Source organism: Buceros rhinoceros, unplaced genomic scaffold (genome assembly GCF_000710305.1).
Source record: "Buceros rhinoceros silvestris isolate BGI_N320 unplaced genomic scaffold, ASM71030v1 scaffold5746, whole genome shotgun sequence".
Lineage (NCBI taxonomy): Eukaryota > Metazoa > Chordata > Aves > Bucerotiformes > Bucerotidae > Buceros > Buceros rhinoceros.
Window position 1 is genome coordinate 12,814 of NW_010415687.1, and position 11,113 is coordinate 23,926.

The 11,113-nt window shown below is 38.9% G+C and overlaps 1 protein-coding gene across 1 annotated transcript in view; it reads left to right on the forward strand.

Moving 5' to 3' along the window:
• Positions 1-1,353: 1,353 nt before the first annotated feature.
• LOC104494638 (calcineurin-binding protein cabin-1-like) overlaps positions 1,354-11,113 on the forward strand; it is a gene marked incomplete at its 5' end in the record, with an annotated part of 31,622 nt that continues 21,862 nt past the window's right edge. Inside the window, 4 exons of the mRNA XM_010137501.1 lie at positions 1,354-1,446; positions 1,688-1,784; positions 3,018-3,659; positions 4,127-4,201. Of these exons, the coding sequence (XP_010135803.1) occupies positions 1,354-1,446; positions 1,688-1,784; positions 3,018-3,659; positions 4,127-4,201 (907 nt within the window). The remainder of the gene's footprint in view (positions 1,447-1,687; positions 1,785-3,017; positions 3,660-4,126; positions 4,202-11,113) is intronic.

The following is an 11,113-nucleotide window of genomic DNA, read 5'->3' on the forward strand; positions in this document are numbered from 1 at the left end:
CTTAAGGATCGATGGCAATGAGTTGGAGGTATTGAAGGTTTCTTCATGTGATTTTGGGCGTGAGTGCATGTAGATTTGCTTAAGTTGTAGTATGTCTAGGTATATGTTGCAACATCTTCAGCAAACTTGAAGCCAAAAATAGTTTGACTTTTAGCATATCAGAAGTACTGGACCATAGAAGGTTTAAATTCTGTCCTAAGCAAGCCCGCAGTTCTGCTAAAAATATTATGTTATTTATAAGTCTAGACTGAATTTAACAAACAAGTAATTTTGACATGTTGGATCGGTGACCGCCAGCCATGGTGAGCTGCAATCGTTACAGGAATTTATAAATGCAAATATTTTGGGTGTGTCTTATATATGTCTGTAACAGCCCTATTTTTAAAAATAGGGCACTTTTAGCTGACCTTTAGTTATTACTGAACTAATGAGAAGTCAGGGGTTTGTATCTTTCGTCTGAAAACCAAACCATAAAATAACCAATTTAATGTAATACAGTAGAGAGAAAATATGCGTACCAAAAATGTTGGCTTTTTGATTGAAATAGTACACTTCAAAATTATTTGCTTGATTTTTAGCCCGCTCATTAAAACCAGCCAATTCTGAAATAGAAGTTCAGTTTTCCATCAAACTCAAATTAGACAGGATTGATGGCCGGAAATGTTTTCCTTGAAAGTGACTAAAGCATCGTGTCAGAATACACTGAAGTTACAATGCTCTAGTAAATTAAATAAAGCAGCAGAGTGAATAAGTTTTACATATAAAATATTTTTTTTAATAATACTAAATAGGAAAAAAGTTACTGGCACACTGGTGTCTTAGCTCTAAAAAAAACTAGATTCAAAGGCAGCTGATATGACCAACAAGAGGAGATTTGCTGAGGTCCTTTATCTCACATAACGTGGTTTATCCAGGACATGAAAACCATCTGACAGTTCAGCATGGCTTGGAGTCACTAACAAACACTCATTTTCACAAAATGTTTGAACAAAAAGCTGGTATTTGAGGGGCACAGAAGACTTAATATAAGAAAACTGTAATTCGGGGTTTTGTTTTCTGTTTTAGTTCTGGTTTTGTTCTCTTTTCTTCCCTTCTGTTTGTAGGTAGTGCTGTCTTTTGCTTCAGGCATGTCATCTTTGATTGTGGGGAGGGGAAAAGTGGAGGGGAACACAGCCAAGCTCTTACATTTCAGTATGCAACTGTGTGTGTTTTGTTTGCTTTCTTCTAACTTGTTTTAAAATTGTTGTGTTGGTGGTTTTGTTTGGTTGTTTTTTTGATGCCCTGGTTCTTGCTTTTGAAGTCTTAGAAGCTTTTGGCAGTTAGCTTAATGTCTGTTATCTGACTGTGGCACAGGAAGTATTTGCGTGATGCAGATCGCCAAGTTCTGGCCCAACAAGCCTTTGTGCTTACAGTGAAAGTGTTGGAGGACACGCTAAACGATCTTAGGTAGTGCTGTCTTTTGCTTCAGGCATGTCATCTTTGATTGTGGGGAGGGGAAAAGTGGAGGGGAACACAGCCAAGCTCTTACATTTCAGTATGCAACTGCGTTTGCTTTCTTCTAACTTGTTTTAAAATTGTTGTGTTGGTGGTTTTGTTTGGTTGTTTTTTTGATGCCCTGGTTCTTGCTTTTGAAGTCTTAGAAGCTTTTGGCAGTTAGCTTAATGTCTGTTATCTGACTGTGGCACAGGAAGTATTTGCGTGATGCAGATCGCCAAGTTCTGGCCCAACAAGCCTTTGTGCTTACAGTGAAAGTGTTGGAGGACACGCTAAACGATCTGACGCAGGTAAGGCAGCAGGACGTTTAATGGTTGTTGACTTAGTAATTAGATTTTTCTAGGTTTGGTTTAGTCAGTTCCTAGATCTCCTGAGGCTGAAGGGCTGCACTATTATCACTTATTTCTAATGTTATTTCTAATATTATCATTATTTCTAATGCCTGTTGTTTATATGCAACTACACAGAAAACTTTCTTCCAGCATTACTGTATTTAGTTTTTGAAATCCAGTAACAAATATGGTTGTTGAGAATGGGTTCCAGTAAGTTTGGTGTGACTGTCCCTTAAATTTCAATTAGGGTAGTTACAGAGAGTATAAGGACAGCTACATTTTCAGGTAGGACCTGTTGGAAATTCCCTTTTAAAACAAACTAAGATTCCTCTTTCAAAACAGAACCAGGCAACTAGATATTACATGCCTAGGCATTTTTAGCTGCTAGTCCTTCACAGCACCACACCTTCTATTACATTTAATTGTAATTTAGATTTAATTTTTAAGAAGTCATATAGAGACTAAATAATTTCCAGCTTAAAGTAACTGGAAATTGGAAGTTTATTTGGTAAACTCATTCAAGGAAGAGCCTGTTCCTAAGGGTTTTCCAAGTTAATAAAAACATCCTTAAGAACACTGGAACTCCTGTGTCTGAAATAGTTTGTTCGTAAATCTGGATGGAAGAATCATATCATCATCAGTTTTTGAAAGAAATGAAGTACTGAGACTTTCTACCTTTGGACCATCACCAAATTAAAGGTACAAAAAATAAAACACAGTAGCAGAGTTTAGCGTACTTCTTGATCTACTAACAAGAAGAAAGTTATGTAAGAGCAACCAAAGGGAAAGATTCATAATTTGAGGTTGATCTGCAGCTGCCAACAGAAACAGGTTCAGTTTTGATTGCAATACTTTTAGAAGAAAATGTTGTGCCTTGGATTTTCTGTGGTTGGATCCCACAGCATAGACTGAAGTAGGGAGGGGGGGAAAAACCCCACAGCATTGCAGCTTTTGTTCAGCCTGTGCTGTTGATTTCTCTGTCATGTTTTAACTGATAAAAATACTTTAATTGTGAGACTTGTGGCTTGGATTATTGATATTCAGAAACAAACAAGAATGAAGATAGAATAAATGCATTTTCTTCAGCAGAGGCAGTAATATAAAGTACTCGTCAGTATTCATGGTAGTTGTGGCTGTGCTTAAATACTTTGATTTCAATAAAAAAAGTCATTCTTCTCTGTTGTTACTAAGGTTTCAGAAGATCAGAGTTCCAAGTCTTCTAACCTTGCTTCAGGAAGGATGACAACAGACGTGTCTAATAAAACTAGTGCTGAAGAGGGGAAAGATGTCCTTCCCAAAAAACCAGTTTTATCGGATGGAGTAGTACATAACACTGAAAATGGAGTAAAGGAAGTGACCCAGGGACACATTCCCAATGCTATGGACATACTGGAACAAGAGGACAAGAATGACAAGGAAATTAAAGAGCTCCCTGGGCCTGGTTCAGTTGAGCCTATGGATCTTGATGGATATTCCAATGACCCTGAAAAAATTGATTCTTCATGTAAACGCAGTGAGCCAGACCGTCCTCAGTCTGGCAGGAACTCAAAGGAGAGAGCTCCAGAGAGCCGGACTCCAGAACTTTCTTTGGAAGAGCTGAGCATCAGCTCAAAACATCAGCAGCAGGCAGCTAAAGGAGTAGTTCAGGCAGTACCTACAGAAGAACCTGTCCAGAGATCAAGCAGGAAGAGGAAACTACTTGAGGATGTGGAGTCTGGGAAGACTCTTCTGCTCGATGCTTATCGAGTGTGGCAGCAAGGTCAGAAAGTTATGGCCTATGACCTTGGTAAAATTGAGAAGATCATGTCTGAAACATACATGCTGATTAAACAGGTAAAGTATTTTGTTCCTCACTGAAATTTTCCTATGTGAATTCTGACATGATTATAGAATAGCAACAATTGCCAAACCAGGTAGCATGAAATTGGCCCTATATCTGTTCAAAAGTTGGGGAGATAAATATCTCCTGAAGAACCGCTGTCTTGATGAGACCACTGCTGGGTGGGTTCGGGACAGGAAAAGTAGGACCCTTCATGTTTTGGAACCAAATTTCTGAAATCAGTTAAGAGCTGTAATACCTTATGTATGTGAGGTTTCTTCACGCTAAGTGGTAGTTTGTAATGAGAGAGTTGTGTGTCTTTGAATATATACTCGTGAATAACTCAAGATCACTCTCCTGCATTGAAGTGCTGCTTCTCCCCCTTAGTCCCATGCTCTACATCCCCATTTTATCTGAATTTAATTAGATTTATATATGAGCTAAGCAATCACGACTTCATTAGTTGTGATTCTTTTTTCAGGTGGATGAAGAAGCAGCACTTGAACAGGCAGTCAAGTTTTGCCAGGTGCACATGGGAGCATCAGCACAGAAACAGGTAAGCTCTCTGAAGGCCCTGGCTGCTTGTAACAAGCTTTAATTATTTAATCTATCTCTGAGTGTTTGCAGCAATTAGAAATACCTACTTGTCTTGTATTCTTGTCATCTAAGATAAGTGGAGGACAGACTAGTGTAGGGAGCTCATGCCTTTTGTTAGGGTCATTGCTGATTATGTCAGGCTTAAAGGATAGTTTGCATGCTCAGAAGCTTTTGGGGAAAGCCCAGTCAGACTTCAAATTTAAATACTTAAGGCACACCACAATTTTCTTCATGTCCACATCGTTCCTCAGCATTTCATGGCCGGTGATTACTTCCCTCTGATCCCTAAGGGCTAACAGCCTCATTGGCTCTTCCCTGCTACCATTGCACTCTGCTCCAGAGATAGCAAATAGCTTTTCTCTCAGCTTGCATGGTTGAGAATTTGATTTTAACTCTGTTATATTACTCAGGGTTTTTTTATCTTGTAGCCCCTGGGTTTATCCAGCAAACAATCGTAGAGCTTTAAAGGGATGGTTATTTATCAGTCCTTAATGTGAAACAAAGCCAAGAAGAAAATTGGATGAATGACACATTTAGTGGTTGGTGATTCATTTTGCGAGAAAACCATCAGTTGAAAGCTCCGAAGTATTTTCTAGCTTTGTACTTTCCATAATTTTTGCCACCAGCACACAATGAAGCAGGTATTCAGCAAATTTAGACTAGAAGACTGAAATACATTCTGAAGAAAAATCTATGTTCCTAGTTAATAATCTATGGTATAATACTGCTCGAGGCTTTGTGCCTGTTTTGATTGCTGCCGATTGCTAGCTCTCTAATTAAAATAGTGTTTGTCTAAAAACATGTGAAAAAGTCTGTTGGAGTGCAGCTTAGTAACCTTCTGTCGTCTGAGTATTTTCACAAGTAGTGGTCTGTATCATGCGTTACTGTGTAAACCAGGAGGCATCGCTAAGGTTTTCTGTACAGGAAAGGCAGATAACTATGTGAGTATGTTGAATCACGTTCAGTTCTGATTTAAAGTAGAGCTCTTCCAGAAATGTCTTGAACAAACTTGTTTTATGAGCTGCAGAAATTTATTCTGGTTTTCTGCAGTTCGTCTCTTCTGTCTCTCAAGTATCTCTTCTAGTATTTCATCTTCCCATCATCTCCTGTAACTTCATCTTCCTGTCGTGTCTTACGCAGCAGAAGTATACAAGAAGTACATGCTATGACTAGTCTTGAGATATCCACACACTGCATTCCAAATTGGCAGGCATTTACCAGAAGAAAAGTCTTACGGGTGCAGGGAGGGGGGAGAATTGCCTGCTTCTCCACTCCTTCAGTCTTTTCCCTTTGCCTAGGCACTAATTGCCATTAAAATGGAAAGACAGTAAAAGTCTTCCAGAACTTCTTTCAGAAATCCTTCAAATTTGCATGAGCCTTTTAATCTGTAAAATACATGCATCTCTGCTTCGCAAAAACGTAAGCTTGTAAGGAGGTACGTCCTGTTGTTAACAAGTTAATTACTGTCTTAATGTGAAAAGGATTTGAATACCTATCTCACTTATTTTTCAGAATAAATGCATTTCTTAAGCCTCCAGGTAATTATTCTAATTTCTGGAGCAAATCTGGTATCTATCACCAGATTACTGTCTCTGTTCTTCACATCTTTCAACCTGGCTTCAAATAATGCACTTTGTCTGGTGGTCCTGCAGCATGTTAATGAACATGACAAATGCTCTGCAGAACTGAAGCTCGACTGTGTTAGAGATGCTGGTTAATTGGTAGCAGAACTTGCAAGGTGAACCTTCTGCATTACGTGGAGTTAAGAGGTGTTCCTTTTAGGTTTTTCTGCTACCGGAGCTGAAGAAAATGAAGGGTCTAAGTCAACTCCTGTAACAAGGTTTAGTGCTGTCTACTCTGCGATTTCAGGAAGCACGGGTATTTCTGTGTCTTTTGTGAAAGGTTCCAGATACGGTTTTTTTGTTTCCGTTAAAGATACGTGTCTTTCAGTGGAGCTTGAACCTTATGTTTTCATGCAGTATTTTCTTGAATCTATGGTTACGTGTTCTCCTCATCTCATTTTGATTTTATTGTTTTACTGGTGATTATTGCCTTGTCCAGGAGGGTAGACTCAGGGCAGACTCTGTTCCGCAGCATTTGTTCTACACAAGATTACCCTCGCACTACATTTCTTCCTGAAATGGTGTTAGTTTCAGCTGTCAGGAGAAACGCCAGCCTGTGTGTTTCCCTGAGTCTCTGAGTATCCGTAAATGTTTCCACTTGTTAATACTGAGATAAAAATTATCTAACAGTGCATTTAGTGAAGATGTATGTTTGTACGGTGCATCTCCTAGCAGAGTAACAGGAGAAGATGTGAAAGGATTTTTCTTTATTAGATTTTCACAGTAGTAGCTTTGTCCAGTTGTGTCTCTCAGGAAGCTGGTAACATTTTTCCGTTGAACTAGATAAATGAACAGAAATGTCAAGAGAGGTATTTTCATATAAGAGTTTCTCTGCTCATAGTCTGGTATTTAAAATCCTAATTTTTTGTTTTAATAAAGAAATCTTGGTTCAGCACATTAAGACTCTTTTAGTGTCCCTTGGAAAAAATGGGCATCATCACACTGAGATTTATGACTTCAAAATAAAAAGAATTTGCTAATAAGCTTCTTTAGAAAGTAATGTTACTGTTTGCTTTTTGGACATTTTCACCTTTTTACAAACCACTCAACAAACTCGCATGTATCAGCCAAGTTCCTCGCTGGGCTTTCTTGATCCGGGGTATGCGATTGCTGTGCCAGCTCTTCCAGCAAAGTCAGCAGTTACGCAAGCATGTGGCAAAAGGTTAAAGTGGTGAAGAACCTGCACACAAACTAATCTTGAAAGTAGATACAGTAGGTGAGCTAGGATTTAACTGCACTGGAAGTGATGAGATTTCCTCTTAAATCATTCAAAATAAAACATACTGCTTAACGTGATGCACTTTGGAGCTTGTTAGCATTCCCTTTTAGGAAGCAGTCCCAGCTAATGAGATTATTACATACTGCAGTCTCATTTTTGACCGTTCCTAGCAGGATCTTTTAAGCCATGTGAAGCTGCCCTACTGCTAGTATAACACTACGAGTTAGCGTGGAGACACAGGAATAGCCACTCTTGTAGACACCTGTCTGTTTTCAACAGGCCGAATCCTGTTTTATTTAAAATTGGCAAGTATTTGTCTTCTGTAAACAAATGATGTCAAGTGTAGAGCTGCTGGAGCCCAGAGAAGTGCTTTGTTATTGGAGACTTGAGTAGGTTTACAGGGCCTGTGGTTCTTCAGTCACTTAGACCAAGAAATTGACAGTCAAAAAAAATCAAACACAAAATCCACCTTGATACATGGCTTTCTCTGCTGGCTGTTTTATTTTACAGTTCCAGGCAGTATATGGTTTCTTCATGAAAGTTTTCATTTGCTACTAAAATTAGGAATTACTTGAATTATGGATTTTCAGCTTTCTTCCAGACCAGTCAGAGTTTTTAACCTAAATATTTAACAACTCCATTGGAAGCTTTTTATATATGTCTTCAGGCATAAGCAGGAAAAAATGCAGCAATCAGTAAACAGAATGTGACGAAGTGGGTTATTGTACTTTTGTGATGGGATCTAATCTTTTTAATAGCTTGGCAATAGTATGACCCTTTCACTTGACTCCAGAAGTCCTTTGTAGTCCTGGTGACCGATGCAGTGTTAACATGTGTTGAGCCAATAAAACTCTAGCATCTTCTCCTACAAAGTTAGCTAAATACCTGGGGAAGTGGCTTAGAAACATCAGCTCCCAGCTTTGAACCAGGCAGGAAAAGCTGGTGGCAGGAGACCTTGCCACAGTAAGTTCCTGAGCTCCTGGAGAACGTTGAAATGGAATTAGTTCTGCTGAAATGTGACACATCAATGCTGTCCTGAGATCTTGCGTAGGGCGGTGACATACCCTGCTCATGTCAGGGACAGAAGTTTGTGTTTCAGACAGGGGTCCGTTCTAGACATGGCTGCTGCTCATAGTTGAGGGGTTGCTTAGCTCCTTTACAAGGTGCTTAACAGCGTGCTTGTGTGGGTACCTTTTACAGAAAGGTGTGCCCGCGTGCACTCGGTACAGCCTCGGATTCAGAGATACAGCTCTAGCATTCAGAGCTCCAGTTTAGTGAGAAGTCTCACCAGTTAATATCAGTTGAGCATCATCTTAATCAAGTAAACATCTCAGACCTACTTGGATCCAGCTCTTACTTGAGGAGTAATTGATGCTCTTCCTTAGCAAACACAATTTTGCTTTACCAAATTCCGCTAATGGAGGTATTGAGTTTTTAGTGTCTAATGCAGAAGCAGCTGAAACTGAAACAGTCATTCGAGGCAACTGAAAAGAGTCTTGTGAGTTTAAAAAAGCTCCTAGTAAATACAGCATAAATTATTCCATGTATATTACCATATTCAGGGAGAGTGGGGAGAGATTTTAACTTTATTGAATAATTTGTGCTGTGTTTGTATTAGGATGGGTTCAGTGTTACAGTAATAAGTGTTTACTGTTAAACCATAATAGTGGAGTAAAATCTGAGTTTGTAATTCTATCTAATGTGAAAGTGAAATGAGGGAAGAGACTAAAATGTGTACAGGGGTTTCTTTTGATTTTCATAAAAAGGAAAATCCTTTATGTTGTGTGGGAACATAGTAGTATACGTGGACAAAATTCCAGTAATTGATATAAAAATGTATTCAGTGTTAGTTGCTGAGAGATTTTTCAGTATTCCAAAATGATGAATACATCAGTTAAAAAAATTATTAACTTCAACACACTTCGTTTCAAAATCTATGCAACATTCTTAAACTCTGATATTAATGCTGTTGTTTGTCTTTCTTATCCTATTCTGGAAGTTAAGAGGACAAGGGCAATACTGGCTGATCAGCTTTCAGTGTTACAGAAGATTGCCCAGTGAATGCTTTGAATTTTCTCTGTTACAACAGTATAATCATGAGCCCTGCAGAAAATTGTTTTGCTGCTTGTTGCATATTTAAGTGCTCTGGTAGAAGTTGCTGAATTGATGATATGACAAAATTAATGTATGATGAGGATTTAAGAAAATATCGTGTCAAATTTGCATTTTCTACCATTGCCTATTGACCCTTTAGCCTGTTGCACTGCTTTTAAAATTAGGAGAGTAAAATTTCAGAGACTACTTAAACTTAATTCAGACTATGGGAGCTTCCAAAGAAGTGTGTATGATCACTGGTAATGACCCATCAGGAGTGGGGTTGTGACTCCAAAGACACTTAATTGCTTATGCTGCTATTTAAAGTCACTGAGCAGTCCTGCAGGAAGAGGTGGGAGAGCAGTAGCCCATCTCACCTGATGGGCTTTGTGTAACTGAGGGAAGGAAGAAAGTAGTTCTGGTTGAACTTACGAGTTGGGATAGTGTTGGAGTTTTCTGAATGTTTTTGTTGTTCCAAGTAACATCCTCTAGAAGACGTGACAGTGAGTCAGAACATAGCATAGTTAAATCAGCACTTTAAAGTGAGAACTGCTGCTACAAGAAGTAAGTCTGCTTGCTTGGTGGCTGCTCCTTCCTCTGCCGTGGTGTATGTTCCTCTGAGCTGGCACAGGCTTTTGTACAATCATACAGCACATGGGGCTGGTGAACAGGAGTAGCTGAGAGTCATTCCTCCTCTTTTTGTCCTTTGCCATTTAAGTTCTTAATTGTGAGCAAGATTTTTGATACGTTTATCAAACGGGCTGAAATGGCTCTCCAGTAGTGGTCACTGTGACGTTAGTAGTTATACTAGCGATTAATTCACTTTGTGGTCAAGCAGCATTTTGAAGTATGTTTCTCCTTTGATATTCTCAGACTGAGAATGTTACCAAAAAGATTTGCAGAGATCCTGAAAGCAGTCAGCTATTGCTCTGAGTTATAAGATATATTTTCAGTCTTGCCAATTACGATTTTTATAAGAAATTAATGGTCCCTGGAAATGGAATACCAAGGCAGCCTTGTTGAGGTAGTATGAAAGATTAAGAGGCAGAGGAGTTTGACCTTGACATAGCATTACGCTTAAATGTGTGGTCCTAAAGACCGAGGGGGAGACATGCTGCCAGAAAGTAGTTGTGAGGCTTCCAGATAATTAGAGAATTTCTAATAAGCCTTTCCACTGACTGCCTAAAATTGGACATGTTAAATTCTTCATTTTATATATAATGATGATGTCTGTGATATTGTTAAGGACTTGTCATCATAGGAAGGTTATTACAGCACAAGCTAGGATGAAGCTTCATATTGCTCAGAATATTCTATTAATGCATGTGGAGATACTTCAGTCTAAGAACGCATCTGCCTTTTTTTCTTGCCTTTTTTTCTTGCCTTTTTCTTTGAAAAGGTATTTTTATTACCGTGGACTTAATATTGGGTGCCTTAATACTAAAATCACAGCTTTCACTAGTGTTGAAACTGTCATGACAGGTAGCCCGTAGAGGACAGGTGAAACATTTTGGTTGTGTGTCAGGGTATACCGTGTATCACCAATCCTGAGAACTGAATTTATATAAAATAAAATACCTTAAAACATTGCACTCATCGATACTGCACACAAGGCTGGATTTAACATCTCTAAAAATAAGTGTTCAAAGGCAAAGTTCCAAAATGCCACTAAGTCTCTAGTCCTGTGTTGTGACCCTTGAGAATATGGGACTGTATGTGGAAAGCCCTAGTAATGGGGAGCGTTTTAACAGCTGAGATTTCTATTGGCTTCTCACAGTATAGTATAACATCTAAATGTCATTAGAAGGGACTATTTCAACATTGCTGAGTTATTTAAGACTCAGTTCTGCCTTTGCAAAAAAATCCTTGCTCTTGGATCAACTCCATCTCCAGAGAGTGGGGGAGAGAAGAGAAAATTTCAGCCACCCATTCCTGC